Source organism: Electrona antarctica, assembly GCF_951216825.1.
Source record: "Electrona antarctica genome assembly, chromosome: 18".
NCBI lineage: Eukaryota > Metazoa > Chordata > Actinopteri > Myctophiformes > Myctophidae > Electrona > Electrona antarctica.
The window spans coordinates 14,820,294-14,843,719 of record NC_136799.1 but is presented as its reverse complement, the minus strand read 5'-3'; the positions used below and the strand labels follow the sequence as shown (position 1 = coordinate 14,843,719).

General features: G+C 44.9%; 1 protein-coding gene across 1 annotated transcript in view; it reads left to right on the top strand.

Annotated features, from left to right (window-relative positions):
- Window positions 1-23,426, top strand: part of scfd1 (sec1 family domain containing 1) — a 39,100-nt gene that overhangs the window by 11,829 nt on the left and 3,845 nt on the right. The window contains exons 11-24 of the mRNA XM_079528202.1: window positions 5,952-6,091; window positions 6,214-6,304; window positions 6,452-6,525; window positions 6,789-6,870; window positions 7,657-7,753; window positions 8,386-8,456; window positions 14,078-14,157; window positions 14,433-14,498; window positions 14,900-14,975; window positions 16,977-17,030; window positions 19,751-19,803; window positions 21,676-21,709; window positions 21,933-21,998; window positions 22,173-22,241. Of these exons, the coding sequence (XP_079384328.1) occupies window positions 5,952-6,091; window positions 6,214-6,304; window positions 6,452-6,525; window positions 6,789-6,870; window positions 7,657-7,753; window positions 8,386-8,456; window positions 14,078-14,157; window positions 14,433-14,498; window positions 14,900-14,975; window positions 16,977-17,030; window positions 19,751-19,803; window positions 21,676-21,709; window positions 21,933-21,998; window positions 22,173-22,241 (1,053 nt within the window). The remainder of the gene's footprint in view (window positions 1-5,951; window positions 6,092-6,213; window positions 6,305-6,451; window positions 6,526-6,788; window positions 6,871-7,656; window positions 7,754-8,385; window positions 8,457-14,077; window positions 14,158-14,432; window positions 14,499-14,899; window positions 14,976-16,976; window positions 17,031-19,750; window positions 19,804-21,675; window positions 21,710-21,932; window positions 21,999-22,172; window positions 22,242-23,426) is intronic.

Below are 23,426 nucleotides of genomic sequence, written 5' to 3'. Positions count from 1 at the left end.
CCCTTCAACGGTGGACATTTTGACATGTGCAGTCATGCACACCTGTTTGCTATCATAATGTATATAGCAGAGACAGTTGACTGTGGGTCCAGTTCCTATACATCCCTGCGGGGCTGCTCTGTCTAGTAACGATGAGAAAATGTGAGACGCACGCACGCACGACACACGCACGACACACACACACACACACACACACACACACACACACACACACACACACACACACACACACACCCACCCCCCTGGATAACCCCATCCAGAGTTACCCTGTCCTCTCCTAGATTAGTTCCATATTTAACAGTGAAAATGTATCTTCTACGTGAGTAACGTGACTAGTTGGAACAGAAATTGATAGTAAATGTTTAAGGTTTAGGTATTAGTGGTAAAATCACGCTGATATGAAATCTAAACCTTAGACCTGACTTCTAAAAGTACAGTTGAAGTATCAAAATAACTAGGTCACTTTTAGTGGCTGTTAAAACCATGAACACTAATGGATAACAATTTCACTAAAGATATCCAATAAAATAATCCTTCAATGCGTGTGTGTGTGTGTGTGTGTGTGTGTGTGTGTGTGTGTGTGTGTGTATGTGTGTGTGTGTGTGTGTGTGTGTGTGTGTGTGTGTGTTCGGGAGAAGAATTGGCATTGTCTGAAAAATGTGGAGGAGGACGAATAGAGACGAGTTGTAAGGATTCAGACGTTCTCAAATGAAATACAGTACATTTACCTTCCTACTGAGAGAAACTCCACCCTGCTTAGAATCTGGTACTGCACAGCAAAATCCCCACTCAGTGTTAACGTGTTATGTTCATTTGTAACTCTGGGGAATGTACAAATCGAACTAAATGGACCCGTAACTAGTATACACAAGTGCTCTTTGATTCAAAAGGATTCCTTTCACCAACACATTCTAGGCCAAGAGCAAATTAAATTCCCGCTGGCAGATTTGTCAGACTTCCTGGCTAGTGTAGACCTGCTCACTTGTGAAAAGTTGTGTTTTGCCATAAAACTATTTATTACCATATAAACACGCTTAAGCTAATTTAAGCCATGCTCTTATTTCTGGACCACCCCCCCCTCTCTCTCTCTCTCCCTGTATGTCTGTCTGTGTCTCTCAATATTTCTGTCTCTCTCTCTCTCTCAGTCTGTCTGTCTGTCTGTCTGTCTGTCTGTCTGTCTGTCTGTCTGTCTGTCTGTCTGTCTGTCTGTCTGTCTGTCTGTCTGTCTGTCTGTCTGTCTGTCTGTCTGTCTGTCTGTCTGTCTGTCTGTCTGTCCCTCTCTCTGTCTGTCTCTTTGTCTCTCTCTCTCTCTCTCTCTGTCGCTGGATGCATCCAGTTGACATCCTTATCAGTGTTGCTGAACGCAGCACTTAAAGAGACATGGCACAGTTATGTTCTCTGCTATAGAATAGTAGTTCTATCAGATTGTAATAATATGCTGCTCACTGACTGCACAGTACATTTGCAGGCGTATTTTTCTATTTTATTATTGATGCACACTTTCCTACGCACCTGCTCCTAAGCCTCTACTCTAGGTGTGCGGAAGCTTTTCTCTATAGTCTATCCCTTCAATTATAGATATTAACGATGCATTAGTGACTGGTGGTAAATCACCAAGTAATATAAAATAGATTAATTACCTGTTTTTTGGTAATTCCTGAATAATACAAGGACAATTGGGTATTCTTAGCAGTAAATGTATTTAACCCATTTAGACCTGAGAACTACACAATGATGTACAAAATGTCTTCCAGTTTTCTGAAAAACGTATCGGTGAGTGCACCGGTGCTCAAATGTTTTCATGTCAAGCACCCCCAGAATTATCTGTGTTTGGCCGCGGACCCCCGTCTGAAAATACGTTGTTCCAGGGACCCCTCCAGAAGCAAAGATTTTAGTTAAAAACGTTCGCTGCGAAAGAATATATATTCAAAGATTTGCACCACTTTTTTTTAATGATTTTTAAAAAATACCAGATGTAACATAACATAATGCTTAAAACACCAAAAGGGTATATCGGAGTGCAATAACAATAGTCTGCTTAAGCAGACTAATAAACAGTTCCGAGTGTTGGATAACGATGATACAGTTATTTTAGAGCAATAACTTGTTATTACATCTGTTTTACTGATATATTAGCTTGTCATTTCTCTGTTTTCACTGGCCTGCAATGTACAGTGTTGCTTTTAACCGCTTTCGACTCGGGCGTGGCATAAAATAGGGGGCATTTTTGTGTGTGATTAATTTCCCCGAAAATATATATTTGTTTTCTAAGTGGTGTTGTGTCAGTACATTCACACAGAACGTGAATGTTATTTATTTATTTATTTATTTGTAAAGGTTTTCCATTTTAAAATACAGGACATGAAAAAGAACAAACACCCGCACACTGTCTTCAAATGCAGTGTCCAACTTTTATTAGGGAAACAGCAACAATCAGCCTATCTTTATGGTAATAAAGATAGCCTGATGAAGGCTGCATAGGTCACTGCATTTGAAGACAGTGTGTGGGTGTTTGTTCTTTTTCATTTTTGGGCATCGTACCCTCTCCTACGCACCTGTCGCCTGTAGGTGTGCAAAAGCCTTGCTTTTTAAAAATACAGGACATACATAGACACAGAACACAATACAAGATACGCAATAAAACAAAACAAACCCCAACATGTGCCCAGCCGGGCTCACACCAGCCCTGAGGGGAGAATATATAGAATATATTTTAATTCATAGTGAATGTAACACAGCGATAAAGCGTCAAGAATATGAATAGTTTGATGTTAAATGTCCGCAGACTCATTTTTGGTATCGTAAAGACCTTTAACGGTAACAGTGTGTGTTGCACGGTCTGTCCTTCTATTCTTAGAAGCCTCAGTCGGTGAGTCACAGCTGAGGCTGTTGTGTTGCGTTGGTCTGGATCCTCATGCAGGGATCTTGCCAGGTAACACGGCTGACGCCAGGCTCTCTCCTCTTTCCTATAAATATGTCAGAATCTGAACTGAGTCCGTCTGCCACCACCCAGCAGAACACGGACTGCTTCCAGTCAACGTGGTGGTTGGTTGGTCGCTCTTGACAACAGAGATATTATGATATGATGTTTGGTGAAGAGAAGCCATTTCCTGTCAGAAGTTGTTAGTGTTAGTGACGATGTAAGAAGGCAAACAGAGACTCTACTGGGAGGACAGACAGACAGACAGACAGACAGACGCACGGTCATGCAGAGAGATAGGCAGTAGACAGTAGACACTTAAATAAATATTATTAAGACAGACAGCGACGCGGATAGATATAAACACAAAGTCAGTGGACATCCTAAATTAGGACTCATGAATACCCATCACGAATCCTAATTAGCTTTTCTAGCGTTGCGAACTTGCGATGGTACAGACTGGCCGACATCTACTCAGGACCCCTGGATCACAACCTTCCACTCCATCCAAATATGAGCTCTGCTGTGTTGCTGGCTCCGCTGTCACCCTGCGGTGTGGTGCACCCCTTTCCCATACCCTCTTAATTAGTTTTGAAAGAGTGCCCTTTGTTCCAGTGAATACAATCTACAGCTACAATGCCATTCTGCACAGTTGTATGCTTCCAATGTTGTGGCAACGGTTTGCAGAAGGCGATGTCCTGTTCCAGAATGACAATCCCCATGTGCCCACCACTCTTCCAGAGCTGAGGAACAACTCGACATCCCCTGCACAGGGCCTGGCGGACCATAATCCCGTCACACACCCTGGGGAGTTATTCGGAACGTCAAACGCGAACCTGGCCTAAACGCACAACATGAAGTGTCCGACCTCACTAACTGGAAGCAAAGTGCAGCAGCAATGTTCCAGCTAGAGAAAAGCCATCCCAGAATAATGGAGAAACAGATGACTGTCTGTCTCTGCTCTATAGCAAAGATGGGGCGAACTCTCCGATTAGCTTCCATTAACTCCATGTTGATGCCTGCGATTAGCTTCCATGCCGTTGAAGCTGTACACTTAGCATTAACATTTCCATCCATTGGAACAAAAAAACTACTTAGAAAGGGTCCAATTGTCCACTGACCTTTGGTAATTATTAGTGTGTAGACTGATGTTCATAATAGATAGATGGTACGCATGCACGCACGCACGCACGCATGCATGCATGCATGCAGAGTTTTCAGTTAGTTAGCAGCTATGCTTGACTATGTACTGTTAGACAAGGTACCAGACCATGCATCTGTTGATGATTTATAACACACCACACACACACACACACACACACACACACACACACACACACACACACACACACACACATATAATACGCACACACTAAATTCCTGTAACATTTCCATATAACTGGACTTTTTTAATGAAAAACGAGATGAACTGTGGTTTCGTACAATAAGGGAACTTCATAAAGCCTCTTTGTTTTACCTGCTGGGTTTCGTAGAATCGGATCAGAGTCAAACGAAAGTGCCAGCAATCAAGATTTTGACACAAGACCTGTTTTATTTTCTGTCATCTGCCATCTGTCTGGCTGTGGTTGGAGCAGGTCTGGAGAGCCCACACAGCATAAGTCAACCAATGAGGTCATGATGTCTCCAGAGCACTGGTGTTCTTGTTTAATGCGTTGAACAGATCAGCCCTGGTTCTAATAATACTACTAATAATATTAATGTAGTCTGTAGTTCCAGTAGCCGGTAAGACAGTGACAAATCACTCTGGTTTGTAAGAGCATGTCTTTACTTTATTTATTGTCTCCACCAGGCCGAAGGCATGGGGAGAGAGTATGTTTTGCACTCCGTCCGTCCGTCCGTGTGTGTGTCCGTCCGTCCGTCCGTCCGTCCGTCCGTCCTTCCGTCTGTGAACAGCTAATCTCCGGCACCGTTAACCCGGTCGATGGCACATCGACCGGGATGCCAACGATGAACCTCTGCCCCAAAATTTCCAGAACGGCCTGTTATAGCGCCACCAGGAGTCGGCTTTGTGCAAAACAAGTTTTTGGACAGTACACCTACAGATTTTTTCCAAACATCACGCAAATTGGTACACAGTCTCTCTAGAGCCATTCAACGAAACGGGTCTTTCAGATTTCTCAGACTCCATCCTGATTGGCTAAGATTGGCTTCCAAAGTTCGCAGGAGTGCTCAGTTTCAAACAAAATGCTGCAAATCATGAACACATCGTGTGATTTCCGTGAAATTGTGCACGCACATTCCCACTAGGCCGAGGAAGAAATGCCACATGAACATTTTCAACTCAGCCTCATGGTGGCTCTATAACTGGCCGAAAAGTGTTTTTACCTCTAACTGCACGGATCTGTGGATAACTTTGTATGCCAACTCCCTAGAGGCCAAGGAAAAACCTTTGCCTGGAATTTTTCACATCTGCTCTTTATAGCGCCACCAGGAGGCCGACATATGTAAAACACATTTTCTAATATTACTCCTTCAGATTTTAACCAAATTTCACGCAAATCGGTACACATGCTCTTCATAGTCATGTGATCAAGACGGGTTTGTTTGATTTCTCATAATCCACCCTCATTGGCTACGATTGGCTTCTAAACTTTTCAGGAGTGTACAAATCGCCACAACTACTCAACGCCGCGTCCGATTGTGGTGAAACTGTTCATGCATATTCCCACTAGGCTTTGGAAGAAATGCCACTTGACAGTTTTCAAATCAGCCTCATGGTGGCGCTACAACAGGCCAAGCCACACACACACACACACATTTATATTGCTCCTAAACATTTTGCCAAACATCACACACACACTCCTATCCTCCTGGTGGAGACCTGTGCCCAGAAGGGCACTTTTTCTAGTTTTTTTATAATTTTTACCCCACGATTTTGTAACCCACTTTGATTTTTTTGCTGTGTGCGTGCGTGCGTGCGTGCGTGCGTGCATGCGTGCGTGCGTGCGTGCGTGCGTGTGTGTGTGTGTGTGTGCTTGTGTGCATGTGTGTGTGCTTGCGCTCGTTCCAGGACTTCCACCTGAACAGGGTGACCATGGAGGAGGGGGCGGGTTCGGAGGCATCGCCTTCAGGAGCCAGACCCAAGAAGAAGAACAGGAAGACCTTTGACCTCACGGCAGCCGACAAGTTCTGGCAGAACCACAAAGGAAGGTGTGTGGTGGAACCGTTCCTCTGTGGAGAGATTAGACCTGTAGTCGCCTGATCAGTTATTTTTGCGTAATCGTCATAATCGTTCTCATGTTGAAGTGTGTGTGTGTGTGTGTGCGTATCAGTCCATTTCCAGAGGTAGCTGAGTCTGTCCAGACAGAGTTGGACTCATACAGAGCACAGGAGGATGACGTCAAAAGACTTAAGAGCATCATGGTGAGACACATACGCGCACGCACGCACGCACACACACACACACACACACACACACACACACACACACACACACACACACACACACGCACACATGTGTTATTCAGTGTCTCACTGACATGCTCAATATCTGTCTGTCTGTTTGTCTAGGGTTTGGAGGGTGAAGATGAAGGAGCCATCAGCATGCTGTCTGACAACACAGCTAAACTCACCTCTGCTATGAGGTGAGTTTTAGCGTGTTGTGAGTCGTGACGCGTTTTGAGCTTGTAGATCGGCTGTTTCCACTATTCACATAAAGTATAACGTTATGTGTCATATCTGCCTCTTGCACCTTTTGTTTACAGAGCCCAAACGTTCCCCAAAACACAATGAAATCGTTAATCGCAATTATTTTTGTGACAATTAATCGTCAAGTAAAATGTGTGATGGTGGCAGCCCTATCCACCAGACACTAGACTGGAGATCAACTCTGTCCTCTTCTCCTCAGTAATCTCCCTGAACTCCTGGAGAAGAAGAGGTTAATTGACCTGCACACTAATGTAGCTACAGCCGTTCTGGACCACATCAAGGTACAGTATTATATAAGTGATTAACAATGTGTGTGAACATCCCATTGCAATCAGAACTGCAGACTCACTCCCAATCCCCCAGGCCTGTTTTAAAAGATGTAAATGATCAGCATTTTGGGGGGGGGGGGGGGGGTCAGGGCATTCCACGCCTGGGTGGCCGTACTGTAGAAGGAGAAATTACCCATGTTTGTTTTGAAAGTGGGAGAGGTACCGGATCGTTGTTCTTGCTCCCTCTGGTATTGTGGCTGTGGCTGTCAGTTTTTTGAGGTAGTTAGTGAGGTACTTCTTTTTGAGGTAGTCCTGGTTAACGCTATCTTGCGTCAGATATTTTGAACGTTCCTGATATTCTCTGGAGACCTCAAAGTCCTTCAGCAGAGCTTTGAGATATCTTCTTTATTTAGGTTTTCATTATTTTCTGCTTGTAGACAGGGTGTCTGTTTACTTTCTGACACATGTGCAGCACTGTACTTTCCACACTTGAAGTGCGCGGTGTCATAAAATGTGGGATACACGCGGATGTGATATGGTGACGGAATTTACATAATATGATTCTCCTACAAAGAAGTAGCTTTTATTATGTTTATGAAGCAACGAGGATGTATAATTTGGCCTCTAGAGTAAACAAAAAGTGTGTGTGTGTGTGTGTGTGTGTGTGTGTGTGTGTGTGTGTGTGTGTGTGTGTGTGTGTGTGTGTGTGTGTGTGTGTGTGTGTGTGTGTGTGTGTGTGTGTGTGTGTGTGTGTGTGTGTGTGTGTGTGTGTGTGTGTGTGTGTGTGTGTTTTCACAGAGTCGAAAGTTGGATGTGTACTTTGAGTATGAAGAGAAGCTGATGAGTAAAACTACTTTAGATAAATCACTACTGGATGTTATTAGTGACCCTGATGGTAAGATCCTGTCTGTCTGTTTGTCTACCTGTAACCACACTGGAAAGTGAAACACAATCACATTTCTGTTTTATCGCACGCACGCACGCACGCACACACACACACACACACACACACACACACACACACACACACACACACACACACAATGTTACATACGTAAAACACTGATACTCATGCAGTAAGGAGTTCCAGATGCACGCACGCACACTCGCACGCACCCACACACACACACAGGATCACAATGGAAAGATGCTCTCTCTCTCTCTCTCTCTCTATTTGTCTCTCCATCTATGTTATCTATAATACAATGTAATCTGTGCTGTCTCCTCGGCAGACGTTTTCAGTTAGATATTTGGGGTACGTTTAATTCAGTCCACATGGCTTAACAGAGGGGAGGTGTCGGCAGAGCGCACCCCTCTGATCAGATAACATTTAGAGCACTGAAGTGAAACAAAGATTAAACACACCTCGACCTGACCTGGATTCAGTTGCAAGCACCAATGAGCATTTGCAGTGCATCTAGTTCATACATATACACACACACATGTACCGTAAGTGTATGCATCCATGTATGTTTATGTACTGTGTGTGTGTGTGTGCGTGCGTGCGTGCGTGCGTTTATCTCTCAGCTGGAACTCCAGAAGACAAGATGAGGCTGTTTCTCATTTACTACATCACTTCACAGCAGGCGCCCTCTGAGGTAATTGGTGTGTGTGTGTGTGTGTGTGTGTGTGTGTGTGTGTGTGTGTGTGTGTGTGTGTGTGTGTGTGTGTGTGTGTGTGTGTGTGTGTGTGTGTGTGTGTGTGTGTGTGTGTGTGTGTGTGTGTGTGTGTGTGTGTGTGTGTGTGTGTGTGTGTGTGTGTGTGTGTGTGTGTGTGTGACAGAGAGAACCTTCGTTCACTCTGGGGTCATGTGGGGTCACATTTCATACTAGACATCCATGCATGTCTCTCTCTCTCTCTCTCCCTCTCTCTCTCTCTCTCCCTCTCTCTCTCTCCCTCTCTCTCTCTCTCTCTCTCTCATGAGAGTACTAGAGAGATGGGCGAGCCGAGGGGTGTTGAAAAGCCTCATTGTGTGTGGGAGAGTCTCTCGACCAGGCTTTGATATCTGCTCCAAGAGCTATTAGGATCTCCTCTCCTCTCCTCTCCTCTCCTCTCCTCTCAAAGAGACACAAACTCTTGTTTAACCTTCTCTTGACTTTCTGTCTGTATATTATTATACTGCTGGTCTCCCATCCACGCTGATGGCTTGTGTCAGAGATGCACAGAAACAGATGCTGTTGCTGCTGTGTGTGTGTGTGTGTGTGTGTGTGTGTAGGGGGGGGGCGTTAACAGGTTTACTATGTGTTTATAGTCTCTGGGAATTGAACGTGCCGCCATCCTTAACTGGATAAAGTGCATAAATTATGATTTAATAAAGTGTGTGTGTGTGTGTGTGTGTGTGTGTGTGTGTGTGTGTGTGTGTGTGTGTGTGTGTGTGTGTGTGTGTGTGTGTGTGTGTGTGTGTGTGTGTGTGTGTGTGTGTGTGTGTGTGTGTGTGTGTGTGTGTGTGTGTGTGTGTGTGTGTGTGTGTGTGTGTGGCCATGCGTGTGGCAGAAAGAAGGGAATATTGAGAGAGGTCTGATGGGCAGCATATACAATACAAGCAAGACACACTGTGAGCTTTTTATATGTGCACCATATACAGTATGTGACATATTATTCGAAATTGGCTGCCTGCATATATGTCGCATAAGCAATATAGTTTCTATATATATATTCTGCATATACAGTACTTGCCATATATTGGCATAATATGTTCATATATTTAAAACCATAGCACCACCATTAGCCTTTTCATGTCATGCACCCTCTAGAAGGCGCTCGCACCACAGGGGGTGCGTGCACCACAGGGGGTGCACGCGCCACAAGGGGTGCACGCACCACAGGGGGTGCACGCACCACGGGGTGCACGCACCACAGGGGGTGCACGCACCACAGGGGGTGCACGCACCACAGGGGGTGCACGCACCGCAGGTGGTGCACGCAGTTTGGGAATCCCTGGTCTACAGGTCTTGGAACAGATCCCGTAATTATCTTGCCAGTCTGTCCTACAATATCTCCCTCTCATCTGTCCTATACTCTCTATCTCTCCTACCTACACCGTCTCCTCCTCAGATCTCCTACTGTGTCTCTCTTATACGCTCTCGCTCTCTCAGCTTTCCTACCTTCTGCTTCTTCGTTGTCTACCTCTTCAGATTTCCATCTTCAGATTTCCAACTATGTATCTCCATGACGAAAATAAATACCTTTAAAATAAAACATAAATAATTTAAAAAGTGATTTGTCTGTGTTTTGGAAAACTGACTCCAGCATGTGAACTTTCCTCCAGTTTATTTGTGGTAGAAATAAGACCAGTGTTGATAGTTAAGATTTACTCATTATGAGTCAGTGTTGTGTCGTCAAGTCTCATCATTACTGGCAGAGTGAACATGGTTCCAGGTCTTTTTCTGGTGATTTGTACAGGAAGGGTTTTATCGGTGATGCATTGCCAGACCAACAGCATTGTAACCAAACCACCAAAACCAATAAGGAAGATCAAGGACGCCCTATTTTCTTTTTGGACTCTGATCAAAATGTGTGGCGTGGCTCTGTTCTGGACCGGCGTGTCTAAACCATATTTCTGGTGCCAGTTCTTGCAGGGTTTTCTTTCCATCCCACTCTTGACAGCGTGTCTGTATTCACAAATCAACAGGATGAATGTGACTGCTCCAATGGCTGTGATGTTGTTGGAAACACATTTAGGGCACAGGGATAACGTTTGGCTTTGACCCAAAGCTACAAATTGCACCTTTTTTCCTGCAGCGCAAGATTGCAGAAAATTCGAAACATTGAGATCTCGTTACCTTCTCTATTATTCTGTTAGCTCGTACAGACTCCTTTTACAGGCTGCAGAACTTTGCTTTTCACTCAGTTTAGGGCAGTGGTTCCCTAAGTGGGGTTCGGGGACCCCCAGGGGTCCTTTAGGGAGTTCCAGGGGGTCCCCAGCTAAATGATAGTTTGGAACCAAATGGACCTTTGTGGGTCTGTAACTCTGAGAGTGTACAAATGGAACCAAATGGACCCATTTGGTTCCATTTGTACACTCTCAGAGTTAAATTATCAGGTTGAATGCTGACAATTTATGTCCGTCTTTCAGGCTAGACTGCCTATGTTTAAAGTTACCTTTGAGCAGCCAGTGCACCGACCGCTGAGTTGGATTAAACAATGAAAACATAACTCGGGCAACTCGCGAATCGCAGGGAAAGTGTTCTACAATTAATTAACTCGAGCAACTCGTGAATAGTAGTCAAAGTGTTAACATTGATTTGGTCTCAGAGATAGAAATGACATTAGAAATTACATTAGACTAATGACTGTAGACTAATGCATGTCAAACTGGGGGCTAAGAGCCTCTCTCTCACAGTCTGTAAGCATCTTTGGGCTCTCAATTGATTGATTGATTGATTTGTTTCATGGTGAGTTTCCTTCATCAATCACCCTCCTAGCTCCTAATGCGATCACCCACAATCCCTCAGTCCCCAGACCACTTCTGGAGCGGCAATATAAGTCCAAAGCATCACTGTCTCTCTTGGTTTTGGTCTCCTGTGTGTTCTGCTTGAACATAAGGAATGGATCTCAGATGACCCCCTCCCCAGCCAGGGCCCTATTGTTAAATGTTTTCAGCTGAAAACCCCAAACAGTAGATTTGTGTTCCCCTCCCTGCGAGCCTGACTCACGCACATATTCCCTACTGTTGTCATGAGCACAGGATAACAAGGTTAGGCCCACTGTGTGTGAATAATGGCAGTTATTATGGGATGGAATGCCTCCCTTATGAAGCCAGAGAACAGTTAATGTGTGATTTATGAGACGGAGCAAAATGACTTCAAAGTTGATCTCCTGTCCTGACGGGAGGTATTGTTATTCGAGAAATGAATAGTTTCATTGTTTGGTAAGATAAGTGAAATGCTCTAATACAGTGGTTCCCATACAGTGTGTCGGGACCCATTTTTATGGGCCGTTGACCCGTGAGTAAATATCACTTTATTTTTTGTTTCCTACATTTTTTTATTATTATTTTTTTTTTGTATTATTTCAAAACATTTAAATAAAAATCCCCCAAATTGTGATGCATTGTGAGCTTGTAGATCTGCTGTTTATACATTTGAAAACTTGAAATGAGACATTCTGCATAATGAGTACTTTTGGTACATTTAATGCCAATACATTTGTATTCCGGACTTTTACTCGTAACGTAATAGAGAATTTATATATTGCAGTTTTGATACTTTTAATTAAGTAAAAACTTTTTCCACCACTGAGTTTATTTAAGATAAGAGACCTAGAGCACGTACATCCACTCTAGCAACCCGCCACTGGACAAACACAAAGAAAGAACAATAAATAATAATTTTAAATCTAATAAAGGGCATACACAGCTAATTTTGCTCCCATTGTGTATACAAGTACCGGATAGACGCTCTGATCACGTCTGTATCTTCAGGAAATGGGCATACACTTATATGGATACAATCTAACCCGCTGATTGGCTGAGAGAATACAAGTTCAGTAATCATCTGATCAGATAACAAGTCAATAAGACATTACATACAATTAGATACAAATGCTGTTAGGCCAAATACAAATAGAATGTACTCCATGTACTCCCAAGAACCATAGATGCAATCAAGACAAAAAAAATGATTGATTATGTACTTTTTTTTGGGTTAAGTGTTAAAAGTTGAATTGTGGGTCGTTGACGTACAACCTGCCTTTCCTCTCCCCTCTAGCCGATTAAAAAAACACACATCAGAGTGATCGGTCTTTTTTTTGTTTTTTTACTGAAGACTTTGATATTACAATAGTTCCATTATAAGTCAGCGTTAGCAACATCAGACCCAGTGTGTGTCTGAGCCAACAGCGTTTGATAAACACAGTGGACCACAGCAGTCTGTGGTGTGTGCACGTGTGTTCGTGCGTGCGCACTGTCCATTTGTGTATGGAGGAAAATTATCGTAAGTTGAATTTCATGAGAAATGTTGGTTTCAGGGTTTTTTTCCAACACCTGCTGACAAGTCATTGTTTTGATATATATATATATATATATTTTTTTTTAATCTATATTGTTTATCTATTTATTATTTGTTTTAAAGGGTCCGCTCTCTTCATACTGTGATGATTCTTCATGGAGAAGGACAGTTGGAAAGCTGAGAGGGAGACACTATATTAGAAACAGACATCAGGAAAGCTGAGAGGGTAGGAGAGACAGACGGTAAGAAAGCTGAGAGAGACTGTGTTGGAGAGACAGACCATAGGAAAGCTGAGAGAGACTGTGTTGGAGAGACAGACCATAGGAAAGCTGAGAGAGACTGTGTTGGAGAGACAGACCATAGGAAAGCTGAGAGAGACTGTGTTGGAGAGACAGACCATAGGAAAGCTGAGAGAGACTGTGTTGGAGAGACAGACCATAGGAAAGCTGAGAGAGACTGTGTTGGAGAGACAGACCATAGGAAAGCTGAGAAATCGACGGTTGAAACCTTGAGAGGGAGACAGACAATAGGACACTGAAACAGAGACAGTGTAGGAGAGACAGACCATAGGAATGCTGAGAGGGAGACAGTGTAGGAGGAGATATGTTTCTGGTGGGATCAGGAATATTAGCTTGATGGACATAGAAAGATGTACATATTTCCGGCCTAATCATCATCATTATTATTATTAGTAATAATAATTATTATTATTCAGTAGTAGTAGTAGTAGTAGTTGTAATATATCGTCGTTGTGGAAACCTTGTATGTCCCAAATCCTTTTCAGGATTCAAATCTTTTTTTAAATAGCAAAAGTAACCGATCTACAAGCTCAAAAACCTGTCGCTTTGTGCTGCACATCGGGCTTGTGGATCTGCTACGTTTTTTGCGACGCTGTAGTATGATCAAATAAAATAAAATAAAAAAACAAACCGCGTTACTACATGGAGATACAAGGTTTCTGCACGACAGCAACGATATGTAAAATGTGTTTAGCCTGATCTATGTTCCATCCATGGTTGTCATGGTGATGGATGATGTTTTGGGGGGACGGTCAGTGACTCACTGGTCCGGACAGGAAATGAGCTGCTCTGCTTTCATCCCTCCTTCATCCTTCTCTGCCTCCTCCAGAGAGATGTATTACCCAGGGATGATCCCTCTTTATACTTACATTGTCGTGTGTGTGCGTGCGTGTGTGTGTGTGTGTGTGTGTGTGTGTGTGTGTGTGTGTGTGTGTGCATGTGCGTGCGTGCGTGCGTGTGCGTGTTCTCCAGTCTGACTTGGAGCAGTATAAGAAGGTTCTGCTGGATGCTGGATGTGACCTCTCACCTCTTAACTACGTCAAACAGTGGAAGTAAGTCAGACCAGTTACTAGTCAGACAATCTTGAGAACCCATCGGCAAATAAAGGAGAAACAGCGCCCTGCGCCCTCTTTTCCTTTGAATTAGTTGATGTGAATCAACAGTCTGTCTCGAGCGACTACTAGTCAGATAACTAGTACTATTAGTCAGGCTTACATCTTTTATATTTTATTAAATACATCCTTAAACAACATAAGTCATGAAATCAGAAGATCACAAACAAACAACAATGTTGACAAACTATTGGATGATTCATGTGCTTTTCCAGAGCCTTCGCCAAGTTGGCCACCGCTCCAGCCAACGCCTACGGGACCGGTGGAGTCAAACCCATGGGGTAAGACCGGGATATGTAGTTCTCAAACTTGTTTTCATGTCAAGGACTCTCCAAAACGAAATGTATTGGGCCAGCGACCTCCAGATGCAAAGATACAAATTCAAAATGTTTGCATGAAAATGTTATATTTATATATACATTTTCACGATAAAAAAAAGATCTACATGTTCATAGCACAGCACGAAGTGACGTGCTATGAGCTTGTATATCTGCAATTATTTTAATAGCAGATGTATAGCAGATTTCTTAAAAAAATAAATATGGTTTAAGTAATTTAAATTATTGTGAAATTAACTAATTTAGCGGGGGACCCCCTGGTACCCCCACTTTGAGAACCACTGTTCTAATATACACCAGCCTGAAGTGCATGAATTAAACACAGCTGTCTTGTTTTCTTCCAGTCTGTTTTCTAGAGTGATGAATTCTGGCTCCCAGTTTGTGATGGAGGGAGTGAAGAACCTGGTCCTCAAACAGCTTGTGAGTAACACTCATTACTAAACCATTTTAATGATCTATCAATCAATCAACTTTAACCTTTAACCTTTAACACAATTACAGGTAGTTTACAAGTGAGGTGAAACTCTGGTTTATGCAGGCTTTCATGTTAGCAGTTCAAGAGGTGTAAATCAGTAGCCTGGCTTGGCCAGCCTCATAGCGAGGATTCACTGAAGATTCTTCTCAACATCAGTGAGCCCTCGCTATGAGTCTGGCCGCGCCAGGCTAGTAAATCAGTGGGTGCAATGTGTTTTCATGCAAGTTCCGTTAATATGTTGTTTTCCATGAAAGAAACAACAACGTGTGTGTGTGTGGGGGGGGGGGGGTCAGAGAGAGAGAGGGAGACCGAGGAGACATTTTTAAATCTAAGATACCTACATGTATCCACATAGCATGATATCATAATAAGCAACAGTTCTGTACATTAAGGTACGGTGCAAACATTATTCTTTAACATCGTTAATGTAACTCAGAGAGTGCACAAATGTAACCAAACGGACCTGTACTCTTCTTCTGAGTCACACATGGTTAAATCAATTGCTGCATTATATTGTTGCCATTAAGGCGATAAACTCCCAATCGTTGTTTACTTCCTGGTAACACCGCCGCCGTAATAGACATGCTGGGGTTCAAGTGGTTAAAGACTAAATCCCTGGTTTGCGTCACGCTCCGTTGAAAGCCTGCCCCGGCTGGCTGCAGCCAGCGGGAGGTTAAATCAAGCATCTCTAATGTGTGCAGGAGGAATAACAGTTCCTGGAATGTCACGGTGAGGTGAACATCCAGAGAGAGAAGATCTAGGACGAGTCTGTTTAAAGTTTAAAAGAAGTCTCCCAAAATCAATGTATAATTATTTGACAATTGACATGGCTGTCTCTCTGACACGCATGCGCACGCACACACGCACACACACACACACACACACATGCACGCACACACGCATACATATACTGTACACACACAAGTCATATGGCAAGGTCTAAACCCATTTATAATGATTCGGCAAGTCTGTCTCACATACACGCGCATACACACGTACATGCAGACAAACGGACACAATACAGTACAGCTCATAGGGCAAGGTGTAAACCAGCTTATAATGAATGATTCGGCATGGCTGACACGCACACACACACACACACACACACACACACACACACACACACAGAGCTCGTAGGGCAAGGGATAAACTCATTTATAATTTGGCATGCCCGACAGACACACACACACAGAGCTGCAATGTGTCTGTTATATCAATATGAGGCTGATTCAGAGACAGAATCCTGTGTCTATGAGCCAAAACATGACAACACTGGTGACTGGTGATCCTGCTGGTAGCCAGTCAGCACGCACAGTCTGTTCCTGGGAGCAGGTCAACAAGCCAGCCTGCTACTAGGAACCCATCAATAATAGGATGGGTGTCAATAAGGCAGTTTATAAAAAATAAATGGTACATGGTGAATTTAAATAGCGCTTTTATGCAAAGCACTTTACATAGATTGTGCACCAATTCACACACACATTCACACGCCAACGGCGGAGGAAACCATGCAAGGCAGCCATACTGCACATGGGGAGCAATTAGGTTCAACTTCAGAGTTGCTCAAGGACACTTTGACACTAACTCTGGGGGAGGCTGGGATCGAACCGGGAACCTTGCGGTTGCCATTCGGCCGCTCTACTCTAGCCCTCTACGCATGGCAGTGGCAAAGGGAGCAGATCGAGCGACGCGTTTGGAGCTTGTGGAGCCGCTACTTTTTGCTACGTGACGCTGTAGTATGATCACATCGTTTGGCGTTATATTTATGTTCAAATATGGAGATAGGAGGTTTCTGCCCGCAACAAACTGTAATTGGACCTCCTTTTTTCCAATACCACATCTCCGAGCATGTATCTCCCCCCCCCCCCCCCCCCCCCCCCCGCAGAGAACACATACTTCCTGATCCATGATCTGTTCTAATTCATTCTACTGTTTTGTTTTTCCAGAACCTCCCAGTCACACGAATCCTGGACAACCTGATGGAGATGAAGTCAAATCCTGTAAGTGTGTGTGTGTGTGTGTGTGTGTGTGTGTGTGTGTGTGTGTGTGTGTGTGTGTGTGTGTGTGTGTGTGTGTGTGTGTGTGTGTGTGTGTGTGTGTGTGTGTGTGTGTGTGTGTGTGTGTGTGTGTGTGTGTGTGTGTGTGTGTGTGTGTGTGTGTGTGTGTGTGTACACACTTTTGCATGTCAGCAGGTGTTCTGTCTCTAATACATTCTGTATAGTATACAGAGTACACAGTGTATACTCTCAGCAATAATTTGCACGCATGCACACACACACACACACACACACACAGATCCAGACACACACTATTGCAGGCTAGTCAGTATTTTGAGTTCTGTGTTTTTCTCTCTTCTCAGCTTCTGGAGTTTCAGACACACAAAGACACTTTTGTACTTTTTTTTTGTAGAGTGAGAAGACGAGTGGGAGAGAGAGAGAGAGAGAGAGAGAGAGAGAAAGAGAAAGTGGAGTTGGAGTGATAGAGAGAGAAACACATTTTATAGAGAGCCGAAGTCTGACACCACTGCCGATAGAGGCCGCTATCCCCCTGCGTCACAGAGGTGTTTTCTATTGAAAATCCCATCGAGGGCCTGGGCCATGGCTCAGGGGTCCAGGCACCTTGGCTGGTAATCCAGTCTGGCAGTGTGCCGCGGGTTCGACTCCCGATCCCGACGGCCTTTACTGCATGTCTTCCCCCCATCTCTCTCCCCATTTCCTGTCAGCCTACTGTCTGTCCCTCAATAAAAACAATATAAAACAAAAAAACATTAAAAAAAAAAAAAAATCCCATCGAGAAGAACTGTGTTCCAAAAATAAACAAATGAGCCCAGCGATTTTACTCGTATGGATGTGATGCATCAGCTGTCTGTCAACACGTACTAATTTATCCAAACAGACGTTATCAAATGTCATTCAATATCACAAACGGCACAGAGTGCCGATTTTGGGCAGCGGTGGCCTAAGGGTTAGAGGAGCGCCCTTGTTGCCGAAAGGTTGCCGGTTCGATTCCCCGGACAAGCAGGAAAAATCTGGGTGGGGAAGTGATTGTCATCACTCACCCAACACCGCTCAAGTGCCCTTGAGCAAGGCACTGAACCCCCAACTGCTCCCCCTGGAGCTGCTTAGTGGCCAACAGTATAAGACTGTGGTTGTACTGGTCAGCTCCCAGGTTTTAATGTGTGTGTGTGTGCATGTGTGTCTGTCTGTGTGTTTCTATGTGCAGGGCGTTGCTGAAAATGAGCACCTGTGCTCAGCTACTTCCCTGGGTAAAGGAGGAAAAAAAAATTGTTCCATACCTGACGGAATCGCCCGGCTGATTTGTTTATTTTTGGAACACGGTTCCAAAAATGGGGATTTTCAATGGAAAGAAAACTAACGTCTGTGACCCAGGGGTCGTGGGAGTGACGTCAGGGACTTGGGCCCTCTAGAGTCAGACCAAGGCAGAGTCGGGAGAGTGTGTGAGAGCGAAGACGCAAAGAGAGAGAGAGACTCAAAAATACCTGGGAGTAAAGTGCAATACTGTACATAGTACTACTTGCTTACTACATCTGAACCTTTCTTCAGAGAGGGAGGTGCTATAACCACAAGTTGACGTCGTTCCGAGCTTTGGAAAGACGGTCTCAGAACCTTTTCCTCAGAACCCATGCACCTCCAGATGTCCTCACTCTCCGGACTGTGTCGGAACAGGAAGCTGTTCCCACATCAGAAGGAGTGTGTATTGGCCTTAAACCCTGTGTGGTTGACCGGAGTCTCTCCGGGCTCTATAGTAGTGCATTTTTGTTATTGTGGGGAAGGCTTTTGCTGAAAATAGACGATCAGCTACTTTCTGCAAAAGCCTTCCCCACAATAAGGATGCTGGGGTCTAAGTAGTTAAGAGTGTTGTAGAATCTGAGACAGAGAGAGAGACTGAGGCAGAGAGAGGGAGACATAGACAGAGGACTGACAGTAAAGGTTAGTGAAAAAGAAGAGAACATTCTCTTTGTAACAGATAATGGATGTGTGTGTGTGTGTGTGTGTGTGTGTGTGTGTGTGTGTGTGTGTGTGTGTGTGTGTGTGTGTGTGTGTGTGTGTGTGTGTGTGTGTGTGTGTGTGTGTGTGTGTGTGTGTGTGTGTGTGTGTGTGTGTGTGCGCGCGCGCGCGTGCGTTTTTCTGGCATCAGAGTCAGTAGACCAGTCAGTCTGGTGAGAGAGAAACAACTCAGCATTCTCTCTCTCTCTCTCTCTCTCACTCACTCACTCACACACACACACACACACACACACACACACACACACACACACACACACACACACACACACACACACCTGTTGAGCTAACTGTTCTATGTCAGCTGTGTCTGATGATGTTGTGATGAATGGCCTGATAGCAGAGATAGAGATAAGTGGCTAGGTGGATGTGCAGATGGAAGACAGAGCCTGCAGAATAAACATTGATTCATGTGTACATCGCCACTGCATTCCTATCATGCTACTGTAGTTAACAAAATCTTCTATTAAAATATCCTTTTTCGTTGGCCGCTTTCAAAGCCGTCTAAAGTCCGTCCAGAGTGAATTTGGACGCGTCTTTGACCCAACAACAACATCATTAGCTGAAATACCAACATACTTCATGTCATCAGCGTTCATTTAAACATTACCCAGGACAAAGCTGTCAGTGGCCTGGGAATTAACGTACGTGTGTGTGTGTGTGTGTTTGTGCGTGTGTGTGTGTGTGTGTGTCAGGAGACGGATGACTATCGCTACTTTGACCCCAAGATGCTGAGAGGCAGTGAGAGGTAACACACATGCACAAGGTTCATCATACATGACTGAATAATATCAACTTTCTGTTGATTTCACTATTTGAATCCTGGTCTCTAATCTACCTCCCCCTGGCCATGGCCGGGGCGCCTGATGGAGGGGAAATTAACTGGTTGGAATAACGTGTTCCTTCCACGCGCTACGTCCAACGGGGGAAACTCCCCCCTGTCAGGTGAAAAGAAGCAGCTTGGACTCCTCATGCATAGAAGGAAGCATGATGTCAGTCCGCTGCCCTCCCCAGTGTAGCGCCCAGGATTACATTAGATAATTGACACAGGGTGATAAAATGGGTTGCAAAAATCGTGGGATAAAGTTGTGACAAAGTTGATGTGCCCAAGGCTCACAACTCCAAATAGTGTTTAATTTGTATAAATATGACGTCACGCCATGGTTAACTGCGAGCACTCAAAGTGCACGTAAAAGAAAAGCCCAAATGCCCATCCTTTGCGTGTGTGCACGTGCACTGCGAGATGCTGAGTCATGTTGACGCTCAGCAAACTGTGGAATGTGACGGATCATAATCTCTGTCCCCCCTTTTCCTCCTCTCCTCTGTCCTTCTCTCCCTCTCTGCCCCTTCATCCCCTCTTACTCTCCTCTGTCCTTCTCTCCCTCTCTGCCCCTTCATCCCCCCTTACTCTACGCTCTCCTCTGTCCTTCTCTCCCTCTCTGCCCCTTCATCCCCTCTTACTCTACGCTCTCCTCTGTCCTTCTCTCCCTCTCTGCCCCTTCATCCCCTCTTACTCTACGCTCTCCTCTGTCCTTCTCTCCCTCTCTGCCCCTTCATCCCCTCTTACTCTACGCTCTCCTCTGTCCTTCTCTCCCTCTCTGCCCCTTCATCCCCTCTTACTCTACACTCTCCTCTGTCCTTCTCTCCCTCTCTGCCCCTTCATCCCCTCTTACGCTACGCTCTCCTCTGTCCTTCTCTCCCTCTCTGCCCCTTCATCCCCTCTTACGCTACGCTCTCCTCTGTCCTTCTCTCCCTCTCTGCCCCTTCACCCCCTCTTACTCTACACTCTCCTCTGTCCTTCTCTCCCTCTCTGCCCCTTCATCCCCTCTTACGCTACGCTCTCCTCTGTCCTTCTCTCCCTCTCTGCCCCTTCATCCCCTCTTACTCTCCTCTGTCCTTCTCTCCCTCTCTGCCCCTTCATCCCCTCTTACTCTCCTCTGTCCTTCTCTCCCTCTCTGCCCCTTCATCCCCTCTTACTCTCCTCTGTCCTTCTCTCCCTCTCTGCCCCTTCATCCCCTCTTACTCTACACTCTCCTCTGTCCTTCTCTCCCTCTCTGCCCCTTCATCCCCTCTTACTCTCCTCTGTCCTTCTCTCCCTCTCTGCCCCTTCATCCCCTCTTACTCTACGCTCTCCTCTGTCCTTCTCTCCCTCTCTGCCCCTTCATCCCCTCTTACTCTACGCTCTCCTCTGTCCTTCTCTCCCTCTCTGCCCCTTCATCCCCTCTTACTCTACGCTCTCCTCTGTCCTTCTCTCCCTCTCTGCCCCTTCATCCCCTCTTACTCTACGCTCTCCTCTGTCCTTCTCTCCCTCTCTGCCCCTTCATCCCCTCTTACTCTCCTCTGTCCTTCTCTCCCTCTCTGCCCCTTCATCCCCTCTTACTCTCCTCTGTCCTTCTCTCCCTCTCTGCCCCTTCATCCCCTCTTACTCTCCTCTGTCCTTCTCTCCCTCTCTGCCCCTTCATCCCCTCTTACTCTACGCTCTCCTCTGTCCTTCTCTCCCTCTCTGCCCCTTCATCCCCTCTTACTCGCCCTCCTCTGTCCTTCTCTCCCTCTCTGCCCCTTCATCCCCTCTTACTCTACGCTCTCCTCTTATCTCTCTCTTCTCCTCATCGTTCCTCAGCTCCATCCCCAGGAATAAGAATCCGTTTCAGGAGGTAAGATGTGACAAGTTTCTTCTAACACGCATTATGCAGTACAGCGTGTCACATAATGGTAACCTCTGTGTTTATGTGTCTGTCTGTCTGTCTGTCTGTCTGTCTGTCTGTCTGTCTGTCTGTCTGTCTGTCTGTCTGTCTGTCTGTCTGTCTGTCTGTCTGTCTGTCTGTCTGTCTGTCTGTCTGTCTGTCTGTCTGTCTGTCTGTCTGTCTGTCTGTCCAGGCAATAGTGTTTGTTGTGGGAGGAGGAAACTACATAGAGTACCAGAACCTGGTTGACTATACTAAGGTACACACACACACACACACACACACACACACACACACACACACACACACACACACACACCAGAACATGAGTACTATAAGAATTAGGCATATATTTAAATCTAACACTCTGTCTCTCTCACTTGATGTCTGTCTGTCTCTTTCTGGCTGTCTCTTTGGCTCTCTGTGTCTCCAGTCTAAACCGGGTAAGAAGGTGCTGTACGGCTGCAGTGAACTGTTCAATGCAGCTCAGTTCATCAAACAGGTGAGAACACACACACACACACCCACACACACACACAGGTCAAAGGTTAAAGTAAACCTTAACAGTCCTCTGTCAGTAGTAAACTCGTCTCTCAAGACAGACTGTTGCCTCGCGTCAGGGGTCACTGTTTTCCCGAATATTTGACGATGGGATTCTCAGATTAGTAGTAAACAGAAACAGACAAATGTAGCATTTGTTCACTCTCTGAGTTATGGATACATTAACACAGGATTTTACCAAATACAGCACCATGAACACCATAGACATATCCAAGTTAAAACTTTTTTTTAACAGCAGATTCACTACCAAGGAAGTTGCTGTGCAAATGGGCATGGGCAGTACAGAACGGTGCGTGTCACAGTATCTGCCTTGTTTTTAAGTCAATTACAATTAAGTGCTTTCTTGAAACCTTGCACATAGACCGGGTGAAAAGGAGCACTCCTCTTACCTTTTGCTATAGGAAAAATGAAATCATGAATGATAATACGTCCATGGAACGTTATGGTGACTTTGTAAACAGGACATTGGCGCCATGATGCTGATACATGCAGTCCAGGTGTGCGTCTATCAAGCACGGCCAATTCCGAATCGAGGACTGGAACTAAGTGCTCCAGAAGTTTAAATAACATCTCACTTGCCCAGGCGGTGGCGTAACCGTCTGGGCACCCGACTGGTAATCCAGTCGCAGTGTGCCGCGGGTTCGACTCCCGAGCCCGACACGGCCTTTACTGCATGTCTTCCCCCATCTCTCTCCCGTTTCCTGTCAGCCTACTGTCTGTCCCTTCAAAAACCAATAAAAGGCATAAGCCGCAAAAAAAACATCTTAAAAAAATAAAAAAATAAAAATAACATCTCACTCAATTCATCAAGTCACCAAAAAAAAAGTATGCGCTGGCCGGGCATCTGCTCTTAATAAGTTAGGTTGGGTAAATTAAATACAGAGGACAAATTTCAGGTATGTGCAAATGTGCTTTTCGAAATGACCAACAACAACATCTGCGTGGTCCCCACAGACCTTAGCGGATCTTGAGCGGATGTCCATTTATTTTGTGTCCACGTGGACCTCTCATGCATGCGACCTCATCGTCTATAAAACGAGTGCGCTGTGAGTAACCTCGACTATATGAAAGGCAACACAGGGTTCCCACACATCCTGGAAAAATCTGGAATTTATTTATGCGCTCG